General features: G+C 44.0%; 1 protein-coding gene across 1 annotated transcript in view; it reads right to left on the reverse strand.

The window, feature by feature from the left end:
• grid2ipb (glutamate receptor, ionotropic, delta 2 (Grid2) interacting protein, b) overlaps positions 1–20,096 on the reverse strand; it is a gene marked incomplete at both ends in the record, with an annotated part of 52,428 nt that overhangs the window by 17,587 nt on the left and 14,745 nt on the right. Inside the window, 10 exons of the mRNA XM_080748017.1 lie at positions 1,639–1,961; positions 2,518–2,674; positions 3,175–3,260; positions 5,097–5,231; positions 6,085–6,236; positions 6,925–7,080; positions 7,975–8,118; positions 10,317–10,386; positions 16,038–16,123; positions 19,554–19,841. Of these exons, the coding sequence (XP_080604143.1) occupies positions 1,639–1,961; positions 2,518–2,674; positions 3,175–3,260; positions 5,097–5,231; positions 6,085–6,236; positions 6,925–7,080; positions 7,975–8,118; positions 10,317–10,386; positions 16,038–16,123; positions 19,554–19,841 (1,597 nt within the window). The remainder of the gene's footprint in view (positions 1–1,638; positions 1,962–2,517; positions 2,675–3,174; positions 3,261–5,096; positions 5,232–6,084; positions 6,237–6,924; positions 7,081–7,974; positions 8,119–10,316; positions 10,387–16,037; positions 16,124–19,553; positions 19,842–20,096) is intronic.

Consider the following 20,096-nt stretch of genomic DNA (forward strand, 5'->3'; position numbering starts at 1 on the left):
GGTTCCCCCTTTAATGCAAACCCCATTATACCTGTTGTCATAGGACCCGTTTTGACCATCTGTTTGCCTGTGTCCAGTTATGCCCATATATGGAGATATCTTTATAGGTCTTTTTGCGTCCATTTTATGCCCATATATGGAGATCTTGGACCATCTGTTTGCCTGTGTCCATTTATGCTCATATATGGAGATATCTGTATCTGTCTGTCTGCATCCATTTTATGCCCATAAATGGAGATCTATGCAGACACAGTGCCGGTTCCGGAAAACCCTGATGTCAGACATCAGAATCCGAACCTGTCGTGCTGGTTCCAGAAAATCGTGTATCGGATCGGGACGAGGCCGGGCACTGCACTACCTGCTGCGGCGGGGAACGCGCGTGCCGAATTTGAAATAGGGAATGAATGCCCCACCCTTTAATGCAAACCCCATTATACCTGTTGTTGTCATAAGAGCCGTTGTGACCATATGTTTGCCTGTGTCCTTTTATGCCCATATAGGAACATCAGAATACGTAACCATGGCATTTTTTGTTGACTCATGTGGCGTACGTGATCTCAGAGCCTTTTATGATGTGATGTCACAATGAGTCAGCGCTTGCGCCGATTTCCTCCGGAACAGCCTGATGTCAACAATCAGCCCTGCATAAGGAGATTCCGAACGTTTCGCGCCGGTTAGGGAAAACCGCGCGCCGGGTCGGGTCGAGGCCCGGCACTGCACTCCGTGCCGCGGCGGGGAACGCGCGTGCCGAATCTGAAGCCGGTGGGACGAACGGTTCTCGAGATACGCGGATTACAGACAGACACGCAGACATGCACGGCTTGCACGCACGCAGAGACTTCTCGCATTTATAGATAGATAATATAAAATAAAATAAAAGTTGTTTGAAATGACCAAATCTCCCTACTGATGTTGGCAGGTTTCTGAACACAGCCTTCCTCTGAGACACAGACCGAGCAGTCAGAAATGGCGCCATCTTATAATGAGCATTACTGAGGACCAATTATAAGAAGATACTGTACTATAGGTTGACAATGGGTGAAGTTTATCTTCAACTTGTTTATCTTATGGTGTGCATACAGTATGTGTATCAAACAAGGCTTAAGCAGTGGATGAGCTACACATACACCTTATAGTTATGAGATACGCTGTAATTTATTCAGTATGGTCCAAATCTACTGAGGTTACTCAATTGTTACTTACAGACACATCTCTTCTTCTGTAACCATGACCCGATATCTGTTTATGTGACACAAGCGTTCATTGTTGCATACATCAGCTCAACAGTTGCTACAGTTAGAATGATGTACAATAATTATTTCATTCATTATTCAACAACAAAATGTGCCAAATACATAAACAACCCCAATACAATTGCTGTAAAGGTTTGAAACATCAGTGGCGCTCAAAGTGGGGTCCTTGATGGCGTTCCAGGGGGTTCCCCCATGCAGCTAAATGAGTTAATGTAGCATTAAAATCAGTTCAACCACTTTAACCCTATATACATTGTATTATATATTGTATATATATATGTATGTATTTCAACGTATCATTCACTGCTCCAAATGATGGGATGTTAAGGTGACTTAGTGGGCAATGTGATGATGATGATGATAATGATGGTGGTTTGTTCCTCACCTCCTCGTAGTCATTCTCTCCGGGTATGAAGTCGTCCACCAGCGTGACGCGGTGGCCCAGCTGCTCGCTCAGTGCGTCCAGGAACTTGTCGGTGTCGCGGCTGCGCGGCGGCCGGGAGAAGGTGAACAACTTCTTGCGGCGGCTCATGGGGCTGGGAGGCATGCCGTCCTCCTCCTCCTCGTTGTCGGAGCGCTCGGGCGAGCCGGGGAGCGGGGGCGGGCTCTCCAGGCTGACGTAGGGGTTGGAGTCCACGCTGCTCTGGTGGTACAGCTGGGTGGGCAGCGGGTCCTTCCATGACAGGGACAGGCCTGGCTTGCTGCTCCCTGCAGAGATGGTGAGAGAACAGAGAAGTTAAACATCACCGCAGACAGGGGTGGCAAGTCGATGAGTAGTGTGTTTAATGTGATGTGCGTTTATTTGGTTCTATGGTCCCATATGAATGAGCCTACAGTATTCAGGTTCTCACTCCAACCAAACACTGCATCAGCTCATTTCAATGAGGGAAGCAAAAAGGGAAATAATCCATGAAGTGAGCCGTTAACGTGGTTGGCTAGAAACACATCATCAATTGTACAGGCTGTCCAGGTTACAGTGTGAATAACCTTTAAGGCTGCTGCTGATGTTTAAGAACATTGCTGAGAATTCCTTTTCCCAGATGTAGTTCTATCAGTTGTCTCAGCAATTTTGAGACGTTGTTGTCCCCCTGTGGAACATGGTGTGTCTTGTTTGTCTGTATATTTGCGTTCTGTGTAATTGAGTGTGATGAAGTCAAAGGGAGAGTGTGAGGGTCCGAATGCACATGCACATTGGCTATCAGCGTGTCTTTGTGTCTGTGTGTGTGTGTGAGTCATGTACGACTATGTCTCGGCGCCAGAGTACCTTTGAGTGGGGGGAGTGTGAGGGGGGACAGAGGGCGGCTGTAGCCCTCAGTCTGCTCTGGCCTCGGCCCCTCTGGGCCCGGTGAGGAGACGGCCTGCAGCGGTGACGCACTCTTCCGCGTGTACACGTTCTCCAGCTCAGTGTACACGCCTGACATCTACGGGTGGAGGCGTGGTTAAGCTTGGTTAGCACAGACAGCCATGGCGGCACACACGGTTTGAAGGTGCTCTCTCTTTAGTTATTTTACTATAGTCATTTCATTTCATTGATTTCTTCCACTGAGTGGGCAGGTATTTCTTTTCCAATATGTTCATCTAGAGGGCCAAGAAAGTAGAGTGGACCTTCAATTAATGTGAAAACAGAGAAGCACAAACAACATTGCATTAAGCAGCATTGCAACATTGAGATCAAAATGTCGGCTACTGCATACTGAAGACCAGTGTTTCACAACCAGTGGCACACAGGCCCTAAATAAGATACAAAGACAACATTAACCCCAAGAGCAATACGGGGTTGTATTGTGCAGAAACTCAAAGAACAATACAAAGAATGACATGACGTGGATCAGGTCCTGACTTAAAGGTCAATGCAAAATTGGTGTAGCGGTGAGAAACCAGTTGAGAACCACTGGTGTAGGTTAGCAGTAGGTGTACCCACATGTTTGAGGTCGGGGGACTCAGGAAAGGAGGTGCCATCTCCACACTGTCTCTCCTCTGGGCTCCCAGACGTGTCGACATGAATTCCTGAAGCACAACAAGGCATGATTGGGAACACATGGACAGTGAAGCCTGATTTATACTCTGTCATACGACTGTGTCGCTTGCCGAAAATAGCAGATCTGCAAGCTTGTAGATCGTATTATATATCGGCTTATAGATCAGCTTATGACTTAAGCATGAGCATCGCTATTCCATCTCACCACCTCCTCCAGTTATGAGGGAGAGAGGGGGTGGGATTCGTGACAGAAGAGCATGGGAGAGCAACAGACAAAGCTTGGCTCACTCCTACAAGCAGGAGATGGCGGCTGGCGATGGATAACAGAAGAAACATCGACTGTTTCTTCCTGAAATTGCTTCAGAAATAGATGAATCCTGATGAACTATGCGCTTTTGAATTTGACAGTCTTGGTGTCGCTATGGACAAATAAGCCAACTGATGTATTATGAACTCAAACTTGTGTGGTTTAGTTGCTTGGTTTGCTTTAATTTAGTATAAATGGGTTTTAAATATAGCATTCGTTATCTTTCAGCCTGAGCAAGAGAAATTCTGCTGAGAAAGCAACTTTTCAACCAGGACCCTGCTTCTTGTATTCTTAGAGTTTGCTTGCATTCAAAGATGGGAGCTTCCTCAGTGCAACCACAGCCTTCTAGCATGGTTGTACTGGAACAGTGGAGATGGTGAATTACTTATTCCCCATCCAAGATCTATAATATGCTGTAGAGTAACACGATCCAACAACCAAGGAAGAGTTGAGAACTGTTTTCCTCTACCCAAAAGACCCTGTTTTTAAAAACAGCATTCTCAATTTAGATTCCAATAACAATCTCTCTTGTTACTAAAGAAAAAAGAAACCAAGGCACTCTTCTATAAAGATAAAAACAATATCTCTTAAAAACACTTGAAAATGACTTATGACATGCAAAGTCATGCTGTTTGGTGAAAGTGTTAGCCTCCAGAAACTGCCCCTAAAGCACAATGCTTGCTTTGATCCTGCTGTCTTAGTCATATAGTAGAGCAAAGATTAGACCATTGAAATCATTAGATATCATTATAAATGAATAAATGATTGTCCCCACTTTTTTAAGTAAAGCTGACTTTACGGTTGACTAATTGCAACTTCTCTGTCGATCTGGAACGTTGTTTTCATTGGAATTGTTATGGAATTTATTTTATTAGACATGTTAGGGCTGGAAAATATATCTATCATACCATTATATCGTATCTGTGATTTTGTGATATAGAGAGTATGCGCATACATAAAGTGAGTGGCAAATTGAGGGGAAGATCAAGTGGCAAAGTGAGTTTAACGTTGTTTAATGCAGATCAGATAGGACTTGTCTGTTTCGATGTATGGGCTGTCAAGGCCAGAAAGTATTGTTTGGCCACTCGCAGGCGTTCCATCAAACTTCCGGGTATGAAGATGATGTAACGCGCATACCCTCGTCTAGTCTCTAGCATAAATGTTGCCATTTCTTGGTTTCAAGTCTACATTAACAGTAAAGTGATGTAATTTTCTAAAATTACCTGACTGTTCTAGGTGCCTTTACCCACTTAGTTATTATATAGATATTACTGATGATTATTTATCAAAAGTCTCACTGTGTAAATATTTTGTGAAAGCACCAAAAGCCATCCCTACAATAGCGTCACAATATCGATATTGAGGTATTTGTCAAACAATATATATATCATGACATTTGATTTTGTCTAGATATTGCCCAGCCCTAAGCCAAGGACTTATCCTTGATTCGGTGGGTTGCTCCCATAAAAGTTAAGGTTGTTGTTATCGTTGTTTGTGGTTGTTTTTTTGTTGTTGTCATTGTTAGTATTGTTTTGGTGGTAGTTATTGTCATTTGTACCCCTTCCCAGGTGTGTTCCTATGATGAGGTCATCGGAACTCCTGTCTCGGACGATGCCTCGGTGGGAGGAGCCAGACACCCGCATGGAGCTGCTCCGACGATGGTGTTCTGGACCCAGCTCTGGTTCTACTGCTGCTACAATGCATGCACGCACATGCACACACACACACACACACACGCACGCACGCACGCACGCACGCACGCACGCACGCACGCACGCACGCACGCACGCACGCACGCACGCATACACACACACACACACACACACACACACACACACACACACACACACACACACACACACACACACACACACACACATTGAGATTCAGCCTCTCAGACCCAAAACTTTGAATATTTTGAATACTTTTGAACGATTTTGTCCACAACTCCATGCTCTATTGATGTGGTACCACAGGAGAGATAACAAGCAAACGTTGATCAAAATAACAATTCTTCTACATTCTCTAATTGTGTAGACTTCAAGTAGTGCCGATGTTTAACAATAATTTAACTCTTGAGAGCGTAAAGCTCTGAAGAGTTGGGTCCATCTGGTTACCAACTCTCCATCATGTATTGTAGCTGGGGACCACCTGGTAGCTCCTCAAGGACCACTGGTTGAGAACCACCGGTGTAGGGCAGTGGTTCTCAAAGAGGATTCCAGGGACTCTCTGGGTTAATGGGTAAATTGACCCATACAGGTCTGTAACTCTGACAGTGTACAAATGGAACCAAATGCTTTGTACACTGTCAGAGTTAAGGGGAGACCTTGACATTTGAAAGTTTGAGAACCACTGGTGTAGGGCAGTGGTTCCCCAAGTGTATTCCAGGGACTCTGTGGGTTAATTTACGGGGGTCTAAATTGACCCATACAGGTCTGTAACTCTGACGGGTTCATTTGGTTCCATTTGCACGCTGTCAGAGTTAAGGGGAGACCTTGCAATTTGAAGGTTTGAGAACCACTGGTGTCTGCGCGTCTTTCTCTCACCGGCGCTCTTGAAGCCCAGGAAGCGGGAGATCTTGCTCTGACAGTGTTCCTGCTCCTCATAGGTCAGCAGCTGGTAGATGAACTGCCAGATCAGCTGTTTGGCGGGAGTGTCCAGCACAGGAAACACGTCCACTATCAGGGTGTCCACGTTCCTGTCGAAACATTATGTCAAAATAAACAGTGGCGGAAAAGGTACTCACATGAATAAAAAAGTACAAGTAGCAATATTGCAATATAGAAATACTCTGTTACAGTTCAAAATGTACTTGAGTAAAAGTTCAAACAGACGATAAAATGACCAAACGTTTTTTTTTTTTTTTTTTTTTTTTTTAAGTGAAATACCCCTTTAAGTCTACATTTTAAATGGGTATGGGGGCTGGTAAATGAGCTGGATAATGGATAGGGAGCGCCTGGCCCCAAAAAGGTTGAGAACCACTGATGTAGGAGGATGGCAGAATAATGCCAGATAGAGGCTGTGTGTGTTTGTGAATGTTGGGATGGAGTTGTTGACATGCACATGCACCCTTATTAGATGAATTTAAGTACATATACATTTGTAAGCTTTCCAGACCCATCAGTTTGAATAATGCCTCAAGTACCGTACCTCCACACTCATATCTCTCTAGACTAGACCAAATCTCTCTTGACAAAGTCAAATGTATTTTACAGTATGTGCCTACACTTGGACCAATACATTAATTCTATTGGTCTTTCAATTCATTTCTAATTCCGAATCTGATTCAGCAGAACCGGAATGTGATCCAGATTTGGCTCCTACAGTAAATCTCTGATCCTGATTCAGATTTTGATCGCCGTTCTGATTCCTGTGATGGGACTGACCTGTGTTGGAAGAAGGTCTCCAGGGCCTTGCAGACAGTGTATCTCTCCTGGATGGTGAGGAGGTGGTCTAGCTGCTGGCTGAAGGTGCGTCCGTGGACTTTGATGCTGGGGGGAAGTATCTCAGCCACCCACTGGAGAGAACTAAGGACTGGAGACCTGGACGACACACACCCACCAAGAGAGACCACAGCACTTCAATATCACTGACATCACTAACCAGGTAACCCCCTTAAAAATACACAAAAGATAATGTTAAATATTGTTCACATTCTTATTCTTACTGTAGGCACTGTTTAATCTTATCAGTGGCTAACGTGAATATCCTATTGCGACTTAATATAACCTATTTCACCAAAATGACCATAGACGGAAACCTAAATTGCCAATCAGAAATGATCCTATGTGTTTGTTTCACTCACAAAACCACCAACATCGATTTATGTTCTGTCTGCGCCTCCGCGGCGTGTTGTGTCTGCTATTTTCACCGTGCGATGCCGCCATGCGACGGAGTATGAATCAGGCTTATAACCACTTGAACCCTAGCTCTGGTCCATAGCGTTAGAAGGAGTTCTCCTTTAACGCTATGTCAATATCCATCCGCTGCGCCCACAGAAAGCCTGCGCACACTCTCGACTGGTCCAAAAATAACAAATACAGTTTCGCTACACTACAGTACTCACCAAAACAAAGGCGGCTTTAGGGAGTTGAAAGCCTACTTTCCTTAGTGGAAGCACTCTGAGCCCCTCACCTCACGTCTAAAATATATTTTTTGGCCAGAAAAGAAAGACCTACTCCACAGCGCCCCTACAGATCTTGTTACTAGAACCTTCCGGTGAAATATTTTCTTTAACACTAGAGCTACTAGAACCCCAGAATCCAAATTCGAGTACAAACTTTCGCCAAAACATTGCCAATCTACAAGCTCAGAATGCACTGTTTTTTTTATGTAGGAACCTAAAAATTAAACCCAATTTGAAGTTTTGAAGTTTTTGAGAAAACTTAGGTCAGGTTTTAGAAGGCCTCGGGTCTAAATGGGTTTAAGTGGCTAACCTGGAGCGTGGCAGGGCCAGGTTCGGGGAGTCCTCTGCTTCGTTGTGGTCCGAGGAGTAATCACACGGTCCCTCCTCCACCACCAGCGTGGGCATGGCTCCACTGCCCTGCAGCATGGACACCACCTTCTCATGGGAGCAGTTCCTACAGGACAGGACCCGTCACGTATTTTATACTTTAGCTATTGAAAAATAGCAGATATACTAGCTTGTACATCTGCTATTTCTGAAAAGTCATGAAAATGTGTGCAAATCTTTGAATATATGTATTTTTTTAAGCAAACATTTGTAACTAGATTTTTGCTTCTGGGGGGTCCCTGGAACAATATTTTGAGATGGGGTCTGTGGCCAAATACATATCATTTTGGGGGTCCTTCACATGTAAATGTTTGAGCACCACTGACATAGAAACATATATATTTTAACTTAGGATTTGAAATATTCAAAGACTTGCACAAATTTTCACGATTTTTCAACAACAAAAAAAGGTACCTAGGGCCCAGAATTTGGTGCGACACCCCTGCCTACAAGACAGGACGCGTAGGGGCGAGGTACAGGGGGCCCCTGTATCTCTAAAATGTTTTTAAAAATAGTAAAAAATGGCAAAAAGAGTTTAGGGATAAGGGGTAAGGCATGGACCAAAATAGGGCCCAATGATTCAAAACCACAGAGCGACAGCAGGGATTCCTAAAACAGTTGTGCAAAAGGCCAGTGCAGAGAATTGTAAACGGTGCAGGCAATACAGTTACATCGTAGTGTCTGAACACCATCATTCTCTGATGAACCTCCCACCTTCCACCACTCCAGCATCTTAACCATACTGAAGTCTTTGTACCAGGGACATGCTGGGCCCCTGATTCAGCCCGGGAAAACGAGTTGGAGAGGCCCTCATTGCGCGCTATAGAGATAGCGCTGCTGCTACTCAAAGATTTGTGACAAAGTGACAAGTCAGTGGGCCAATTACATGAGTATATTTCGTCGTTGTCGGGTGGAAACCTTGCATGTCCAAAAACCGTTTGTTTTGCGAGGCATGTGCTTGTAGATCTGCTGTTTTCACTACTTTTGTGCGACGGCCTTGTATGATGAAGCAGGGCTTTGCTTTGCGAAAAAATGTACAAATTTGAAACTTGGAGATACGAGGTTTATGCCCGACAGTGACAATTTACTTTGTTGGCCGCCCAGCCCCCAACATTTTTTCCTAATGGCCGGCCTGGACCGGCCGGGAATGAACCCGGCCGTTCGGGAGTTGTCCCGCTTTTCCCAATGGCCAGCACGTCCCTGCCTTGTACATCAGCAAAACAAATCAGTCCACGGCCGCAGCCATGGGAACAAGCCCGCAAATCTATAATTGGGTTGTCAAGTTGCCGCGATACCAGGGACAGAAAGTAAACAATGCTTCTGGGTGAAATTGAAAAGAAATATTGGCCGTGCTCCATGAGATGAACTCTTAATTAAAGTGTAATGTAATTTCATCTCGGGTTGAAACTCTTATTGGTACCTGGTAGGTGTCTAGGCAGGTGAATTTGAGAAGCACCACAGAGATGGTTGCACAGGATTTAAATGTCTCAATATAAAAGCAGGGAGACCACCTCCACCCATCACAGTTGCGTTAGTAATATTGTTTTTACATACTCTACTACTTTTGCAGAATGCTTGCCTACTTTCACAGAATGTTCGGCGAATGTAACGATTTATTGACTAGACAAAGTTGTGGATTACACTACAGCTCTAAGTCAACAAGTAATATTATTCGACTGTTACACTCTTTGTAAGTGACTCTGAAATCTGAAACAATTGTGTGGCAGATTTTCACAGATTTCATAAATGGGTTCATAGACGTGTTTGACAGCATCAGTCTATGTTGGATTTGTGTTAATGTGTTTAACCACTTAACCTCTACACCAAACCTATTTGCCAAAAATAGGCGAGGGGGGTCAGTCTCGCTTGAGGCTAGTGAGAGACAGCATCAGGGGAGAGCTGCCAGGGGCCTCATGGATGCATAGCCTTATAGCAGTGTCTGAAGTTCCTGTTTTGTTGTTTTTCTTAAGTTTAGTTTCAAGTGTTAATTTTGGTTTCCTAGTTTTGGAACATTTACTTTTGGACAGTATTTTCACTGTCTGTGTGTAGGAGAGGTAAATAAAATACGAGGCGTTGAGAGCTTGTAGATCTGCTATTTTGTCTAAAGTTCTCAACAGAATAGGGATGTGAGTGTTCAAGTTGTTCATTTAAAATAATTATCCTATCACACAAAGTTTTTGGTGACCCCCCTGTAGTAATTCTGAGGACCACCTAGGGGTCCCGGGCCCCCTGTTGAAGACCCCTGATCTACAGTATAGAACTGACCTCATGTCCAGTCCATTGAGGAAGAGGATGCGGTCACCTGGTTTCATACCACAGTCTTCAGCTGGGCTATCTGAGAGCCACATGCAGACAGGAGAAAAAGGCTCGTTAGGCATGTCTTCTGGGGATAGCACACAACTAGCATACACACAAACATACTGTACATAAGCACACACACATAAGTGCGCGCACGCACATACCTGTATACAAGCACATACATATACAGTACTGTATAGTACACACACACACACACACACACACACACACACACACACACACACACACACACACACACACACACACACACACACACACACACACACACACACACACACTATAAGTCCCCATGATTTATTATCCTCATTAAAAAACAGTGTTTATATGACTATAGTCGTAACGTAATTATGCAGTAAAACCCATTTAGAAATAAAACCGGTTACAATAAGTGGGGTAATGAAATAAGCATGGAAACACGGAATACATAGACAACTGTATACACTGTAGGGATGCATGTTTATGGCCAAAATTATTATCACAATCATGTTGACCGATATTGAGATCCATCACGATTAATCACTGAGTTTAGTGAGATTTCTTTCTTTCTTTTGACACAAGCATCACTGTTTTCACATTCATGTTGTGCTACTGAACATCCCTGCTAATATAGGTTTGAATAAAAAAAATATATATATACATTATTTAACTCCCTTCATTGTACATGCATGAATGATGGATGTGAATACAATTGCTGAACCTCACTCGTTGACATGCATTTTAACTGATACTTTGTCGTGCGACAGTTTCGGGTGCCGAAAATAGCCGATCTACAAGCTCACAATGTGTCACACTCACACATTTTAATTATTTAAATTTTATCCCACGATTTTGTAGCCCATTTTTTTCGCCCGGTGTCAATTATCTACTCCCTCTGCGAATTAACCTGGGGAGAGCAACGGACTGACCTTCCATGCATGAGGAGCCCAAGCTGCTTCTTTTCATTTGACAGGGGGGAGTTTCCCCAGTTGGACGTAGCGTCACACATTTTAAATACAAACGATCATGTTCATTTAATTGTGGGAAGCCAACATTTTGATCACGATTACAATTTGATTAAATGTGCAGCCCTAAAACTCTATACATGCATCAAACAGCATACAACATCCAATACAACACATGAAAACAAAAATGGCTGTTCTGTTCTTCAGGGAACAAAAATCTTTCAATCTCTCATTACACAATGTAATGAGAGTCTCTGAATGCTGGAGGGGGGCAACTGTTTGGTTTTGACAGCGCTCTGTTATCCCCCATCATTCGGGCATCACCTGTCAGTCTGCTCGCCACAGCACCGACTGCCTCTTAAATTGGATATCATCATGTAATCTCTATCTCTCACTCTCTTATCTGACACTGGGGGATGTTGCATAACAGCCTATTCATGTGGTAATCAGAGTCTCTAGTAGGCACGTTCTCCCGCCACGAGGCGAGTCTCGGCGTATAGTGGCAGCAGAGCTTCACGCCACGCCAATCAATAAAAAGGGATTTCTGTTTGAATCACGACGAGGCGAGCGAGAGCCAGGATTTCCACCCACGCCATTTCCATATCGGGCTCTGTTAAGTAAGGCCCACAGAGTCGAGCAGCTTCTGACGCTCCAGAGCAGAGGTGGTGGTGGGCAGGCGTGATGCCCCCCCCCCCCCCCCCCCCCCCCCCCACACACACACACACACACACACACACACACACACACACACACACACACACACACACACACACACACACACACCTCCCTAAATTATTCATTAGTCTACTATAGTCATTAGTCTCTAAAGTTTATCCATCTTTCCGGACAAACTTTATTTTGCCGCACTACTCCTCCCACGGTTTTGGTGGCACACACTTGACATATGACCCACCATATGTCAAATCGGCTGGCTTCATCGGGAATCGCTTGCTTGCATTTTGCTAAGACATACGTTATCTATCTATAAATGCGACAAATCTCTGTCTGTTTGTTTGTAATCCGCGTATCTCGAGAACCGTTCGTCCCACCGGCTTCAGATTCGGCACGCGCGTTCCCCGCTGCGGCGCGGATTGCAGTGCCGGGCCTCGGCCCGACTCGGCATGCGGTTTTCCCGAAGCGGCGCGAAACGTTCGGAATCTCCTTACGCGGAGCTGATTGTTAACATCAGGCTGTTCCTGAGGAAATCGGCACAATCGCTGACTCATTGTGACATCACTTCATAAAAGGCTCTGACATCACGTACGCCAGGAGTCAACAAAAAATCTCTGTGAATGTGTATGTATGTATGTGAATCTCGAGAACCGTTCTTCCCACCGGCACGCGCGTTCTCCAGATATGGGCATAAAATGAATCCCCGAATGCGGAGCTGATGTCTGACATCAGAGTTTTCCGCAACCGGTACTGTGTGTGCAGAGATCTCCATATATTGGGGTTTGCATTAAAGGGTGGGGACAAAGGCTAACAGAAGGCAAACAGATGGTCAAAACGGGTCCTATGACAACATGACAACAGGTATATTGGGGTTTGCATTAAAGGGTGGGGACAAAGGCTAACAGAAGGCAAACAGATGGTCAAAACGGGTCCTATGACAACAGGTATATTGGGGTTTGCATTAAAGGGTGGGGACAAAGGCTAACAGATGGTCAAAACGGGTCCTATGACAACAGGTATATTGGGGTTTGCATTAAAGGGTGGGGCAGGCATAAAATGGACGCAAATAGACAGATATCTCCATATATGGGCATATGGGCATAAAATGGACCCAGAACTATATCTGCAGTGATCTCCATATATGGACATAAAATGGACGCCGACAGACAGACAGATACAGATATCTCCATATATGGGCATAAATGGACACAGGCAAACAGATGGTCAAAACAGGTCCTATGACAACAGGTATAATGGGGTTTGCATTAAAGGGCGGGGCATTCATTCTCTATTTACATCGTTCCCGAGTTGGCCAGGTCGCCGACTAGACGCTGGGCCGCCCGAAGGGCGGCCCAGCTTCTAGTCTATCTATAAATGCGACAAATCTCTGTCTGTCTGTCTGTATGTAATCCGCGTATCTCGAGAACCGTTCGTCCCACCGGCTTCAGATTCGGCACGCGCGTTCCCCGCCGCGGCGCGGAGTGCCGTGCCCGGCCTCGACCCGACCCGACGCGCGTTTTTTCCGAACCGACGCGAAACGTTCGGAATCTCCTTATGCGGGGCTGATTGTTGATATCAGGCTGTTCCGGAGGAAATCGGCGCAAGCGCTGACTCATTGTGACATCACTTCATAAAAGGCTCTGACATCACGTACGCCACATGAGTCAATGGGCATAAATGGACACAGGCGAACAGATGGTCAAAACGGGTCCTATGACAACAGGTATAATGGGGTTTGCATTAAAGGAGACATCCAGACCAAAACACATATAGGGTTAAATCTGCCTTTTATCATACCCCTTCATACCTGCTTTAGTCGATTTTTTTCATAGCTGCCCCTGTTGCTAGATTTCGGCTGCCCCTGTTGCTAGATTTCGCGGGCTCTCTCATAACTAACACAGTGGATTGTCCTTAGGCTAGTGCGGTTATTTCTTTAGCTTCAAAGTCAGAATTTTTTTATTGGATTGTGTTTACACAACATCCTGAGACCAACCACACCGCTGTTTTGACCTCACAGGCACCCTTACTTGTCAAACAGACCCCTCCCTCCCCTACCTTTCTAGGCTCTCCTCTCCCTGCTCTGGTGCAGAGCAGAAGCCGTTTGACAAGTAAGGGTGCCTGTGAGGTCAAAACAGCGGTTTGGTTGGTCTCAGGATGTTGTGTAAACACAATCCAATAAAAAAATACTAACTTTGAAGCTAAAGAAATAACCGCACTAGCCTAAGGACAATCCACTATGTTAGTTATGCGAAATCTAGCAACAGGTGCAGCCGAAATCTAGCAACAGGGGCAGCTATGAAAAAAATCGACTAAAGCAGGTATGAAGGGGTATGATAAAAGGCAGATTTAACCTTATATGTGTTTTGGTCTGGATGACTCCTTTAAAGGGGGAACCGGCACTGTGTCTACAACACAGTCGGAGGCACAGATATGCAGAGATCTCCATAATGGGCATAAAGGGATACAGACAAACAGATACAGATATCTCCATATATGAGCATGAAAATGGATGCAGACAGACAGATAACTCCATATATGGGCATAAATGGACACAGGCAAACAGATGGTCAAAACGGGTCCTACAGAGATCTCCATATATGGGTATAAAATGGACGTAGACAGACAGATATCTCCATATATGGGCATAAATGGACACACGCAAACAGATGGTCAAAACAGATCCTATGACAACAGGTATAATGGGGTTTGCATTAAAGGGCGGGGCATTCATTCCCTATTTAAAATGTTCCCGAGTTGGCCAGGGCGCCGACTCGGGCGGCCGAGCCATATATTATACCCATATATCCCCATATATCTCCATATATGGGTATAAAATGGACGTAGACAGACAGATATCTCCATATATGGGCATAAATGGACACACGCAAACAGATGGTCAAAACAGATCCTATGACAACAGGTATAATTCATTCCCTATTTAAAATGTTCCCAAGTTGGCCAGGGCGCCGACTAGACGCTCGGCCGCCCGAAGGGCGATTATTATTAATGCCAGTTCTGTCATGCCAATGACAGTTTTCACAAACACTTTATTAAGTGAAAGATGAATATTCATCAAGTTGTTTCTATTTGTTGTTTCCCCCAGAGGTCAAATGTTACCTTGACCTGACCTTTAACATGTGAGGTATGGATTCTACACATATGAAAACCAAGAAATTAGAGTACCCAGGTTTTCTATACTAGTATAGTTTAATTTATATTCATTTATTGGTAAATACATTTTCTCCATTGGCTTGAATGGGAAAATGCAAAAATTTAACTTTTCCCAGATATGGAGATGACTGACATCATAGATGTCTGGCGTCATAGACCACATGAGACTGAAACAATATGTCCATATATGGGCATTCCAAGGTATGGGCTTAATATGACATCAGGGATATCCATATATGGGCATAAAAGGGACATGGATGGAATTAATTTGCAAGTGTGACTCAACGTCACAGCAATCGCACTTGCAAATTGCAATTTCACAGAATTGCATCTTTCTAGTCTTCTCTATTTCTTCTACTTGGTAGTTATAGTGGCACATTTCAATTTGAGTTGAATTGAAATTCTTTATAGTCACTCTGAAGCTTCTCAAAATTAATTTCCACAAGAACACTGCAAAGTTACACAAAGTTCAGTCAATATTTATTCAAAGGGACTGAGATGTGTTCTTGGATGATAGTTATGCAAGCAAAGATCTTAAAAATATCTATTGAAGACTCAATAAGGGCTTAGTGTGTGCAATAACTGGATTCACAAGCCCAGTACTTCATGTACTTTTTCTTTCATTGCCAGTCACATATCTTCAATAACTAGATTACGGTAGGACTGATCATGTCCCTGAGAAAGTTTGTATTTATTAATGTTTCATTAATAGTGCCATTGTTTTTTTTTATCTCTTGAGCCCTGTAATTTGAAAATAAGACTACTGTATCTATCTATCTACCTACCTACCAGTATCTACCTACCTACCTAGGCCTACCTACCTACACGGAGGGTGGGGGGAGTCAAGCATAGGAGTCTCAACAGTTTAGAACAGAAGCAGTACCTGGGATGACAGAATCGATGCAGACAGGTGCATGGCCTCGTAACGTGAAGCCAAAGCTTTTCTTTCCCCTGTAGATACGAACGGTCCTGAGGGAGGAAGGAAGCGGGAGAAAGAGAGTAGGGAAAACAGAGACAGAGGAAGGCTATCATAAATAAATTAGTTGAAACAGATGGAACTTCATGAGAAAAGACCTCTAGAGCGCCATGAACAACACTATCATTTTATTTAAGCTGTGATTATCAATTTTGGAGGACCCGAACCCAAAGTGCAGTACTGCTTGTTTTCAAATCTGGTTGTCTAAGAACGGACTCATTTAAATTCGGGACACCAGGAAAAGCCCTAACATTAGATCACAGTGTGAGATTACCCCACAGACTTCCCAGAGTGGTATTGTAGCTGAGACAGACTGCTCTCTATTGCCCATATAGTCAAGGAACATTGAAACTTTCAACACAACTGAGTCAAGTGATGACACGGAAATGCCAACGCTAACCAAATAACCATACTATCTGTCACCATGGAAACTACTGGAGGCTACACTGGTGCGAGATGGAAGTGCATGCAAGCTCGTGGACATATAAAAAGAGATGAAAGGAAGGGAAGAAAAAGAAAAGTGGACGGAGGTATTGTTTGATATCCCCACAGTATTGCAGTAAGAGAAGTCTTATGAAGAGTGGGATATAGGGAGGGAGGGAGTGAGGAAGCTAGGTTGGTTTGTTTTGGGCAGAAATACTAGTACAGCTCGGAGGCTTATCTTTAACGTGTGAGGTCAGCTAGGGTTCGATTTGCGGGATATGGTGGGGGATCCATGCCTTACAGTAGCTTCTGTCAGTATAGTATACTTACATTCTGTCACAAGTTGCTGCCAGTATGCCAAACCTTTCTGTCAACCATCAAATGTTACTGTGTTTTGGTCCCTTTGTGCCTAGATTAACTCCATCAATTCTATCAAAACATCCACATCGACTGTATTTGGTGGTAGAATTATGTCCATGTTTGACATTCCTTAAGTAGCACATTGGACATTTAGCTGTACTGATTGGTCAGCTGATATACAATCCCTAGGGTATTACTGTAGCCAACCAATCACTTCCCTCCCCATGGCCTTAAATGCAGGTTATGAAATAAGATATACTGATGAAAGATGTAAGTATTCGGGAAGTACCAAGGGTGTTACGCAACAGTACTGTTATACGTTTATAAATAAGACAGGAATGTGAAAGGCTGTGCCCGTATAATTTCAGCGCGTAGCTTATAGTATTCTTCTTACCTAACACAGCAAGCTGACGTCCCCCATCATTATGTTGCCTACAACAATGAACTGTGTCCTGTAGTTATGTGACCAGCCAATATGAATACACTTGACATTCACCCATACTCCATCAAGGATAAGTGAGTGAGTAAGCAGGGAAGGGGGTGGAAGATGGTGTGTAAAACATGGACAGGTCTGTATGGACTCATAAACTGATACAATAAAGCTGATGTTCTTACTCAGCATTGTGGCGGGAGAACAGAATAAGAATTTGGCATCTGTGTGTTCAGTTAATATCAACCTTTATATGAGCTGAATTTAAAGGGTTTACCAGGATCAGACCAGGATCAGATATTTATGTGATCCCAGAAGAATTATCATATACATATATTCATATGGGACAATAAAATATACAAGAAAAGAACCAAGGAGACAAATAGAAAGATCATTGGATTAGTTTCTTTGTCTCTAGTGTGTAGGCTTGGCCTGCACCCTATTCTTATTAATCAGTGTGATAGAGGATGAAGAGTTGGTGCAAGGGTAGAGGCTATGAACAGTTAACACAGCAGGATACGCATGATGAATATACATAAATACATTTGTATGTGCAGTGGATATTGGCTTATTCTAAGAGAAATATATGTTTCTTTATACTAAGACAAGATATTCAGGCCGCTACGCAAATCAAATCTATAGCCCTATAGTGCACTGATCAGAGCAATGCTCACCGAGTTATGAAGTGTAACACTGCTGTAGTACCCCATATGTGTTCCATTTTGTTTTTGTGGTGTGACCATTCTCATGCAGAGCCCTGAACAGTGTTTGTGGCAAGTTTGGTGCGCCTCTGAGAAAAACTGCACATCGAAAGTCCGGATGTTACCGTTGTTACGTCCACCATTGGGCCTCCGTCCACCCATTAGGCAATTTTAATTTAATTTTAATTTTTAGGATGATAGAATTGATTGCCGTAAGATAACCCTAACAACATAACATATGTGTATGAAGCAGATTGTAGCTCAAGTAGTTACAGTACAGAGTCACATGTGGCAAAGAGAGGTGTCTGAGTGCATGCGTGGGAATGACAAGAAGATGGGAAAACAGAACGAAGACAGGCACAGAAACAGACAAGGGTTGTATCCCAAAGCTCACAGCTCATGCTGTTCAAAGACATCTCACCATCCAGTACAATATCTGAATCCTTGAATACATTTTTAAAACATCTCTCTTGGCAATTTACTGAATTATGTACAAAATTAACAAATATATAATTTATTCTACATCCAACAGCACTTATCACTTACTGTACTATGTCATTTAACCACACTAATCTAGGGCGAACATTCTGGCACAAATACAGCTCTACAAGTGAGCTTGTAGAGCTGCTATTTTTGACAAACATATTTAGTGTAGAGGGGGAAAAAGGGGGCCCTAGTATAGACCCCTAGCTGGGGGACCCCTGGAGTCAACTAAAGCCCAATACAGGCTCCTTCAGACGTCCGAACATTTGTTTCGGAGTTCAGAACTTGTGATGGGCGGCTCCGAACCTTTTCTCACAACTTGTGCACATATTCCGACATCGTTAAGAGCATGTATTGGCTTAAGGATACAAAGTTTAAGTGGTTAGGCTGCAGCCAGGACAACATCAGCACGTCAGCACAAACAATTGATTCGAGAGTCCCATGTACAGGGGTGTCACAAGGGGGGAAAAGTGGGACTGAGTTACTAGGGCTCAAGGTGGAGAGGCCTTATTTATTTGATACTTTTAGCTATTGGAAAATAGCAGATATACAAGCTTGTAGATCTGCTATTTTTGAAAAGTCGCGAAAGTGTGGGCAAATCTCTGAATATGTGTATTTTTTAAGGGAACATTTTGTAACTCAAATTTTGCTTCTGGGGGGTCCCTGGAACTAAATATTTTGAGATGGGGGTCCACAGCCAAATACATCTGATTTTGGGGGTCTTTCATCACATGAAAAGGTTTGAGCACCAGTGACATAGAAATAAACGTTTAATTTTGTTTTTGAAATATATATAAGACAAAATGTTCACGATTTTTCAAGCAGATCTACAAGCTGTGAGCTTGTATATCTGCTATTTTTCAATAGTTAAAGTACAAAAAAAAGTTCCCAGTCTAAATGTGTTAATACCCCTCCCCCTATGAAGAACATTCATGGGGGGCCCGCAGTGAATCGTTGTACCCAGGGCCCAGAATTTGGTGCGACACCCCTGCCCACGTATATGACTCACGCAAACACTGTACCCACCTCTGATTGGCTCCCACGTGTCCAGATATTCCCGAGGTGGACTTCCTGTACCCTCTGTCTCGGTCTCTCTCGCCTCCTTCTCCCCTCCCTCCTGTCTCTCCGCCGGTGTCCCGCGGCACGGAGCTGGCCCGCTTGCTGCCATGGGAGCGATCGGGGTGGTCCTCGCTGCGGCTGCGGCGGAGGCGCCCCTGTGGCTCGCTGATGCTCTTGCTGCGGTAGATGCGGTCGATGAGGTTCTGCGAGATGGCCTCGTCGAAGCGCTGCCGGTGCTTCTTGGGAATGAAGATCCTGCTCAACATGGCAGGAGGAGGAGGAGAAGAAGGTATAGAAAATAAAGGATAGGAGAAAGCAGCAAATGAGGGGAAAAGTCAATGGGAATTGATAACGTTTGTTTTGTTCTTTTTGTCAAGTAGTTGTCTTCGGTTGTCAATCCACTCTTGGAAATGAGGATCTGTTTTAATGTGGTGGAGATGAGAAAGGGACAGCCAGTGTGTGAGGGTCAGTAGTCAATGTATTGTCTATAGAGACCGCATTACTTTGGCG

Source organism: Nannobrachium achirus, assembly GCF_963921795.1.
Source record: "Nannobrachium achirus genome assembly, chromosome: 18".
Classification (NCBI taxonomy): Eukaryota; Metazoa; Chordata; class Actinopteri; order Myctophiformes; family Myctophidae; genus Nannobrachium; species Nannobrachium achirus.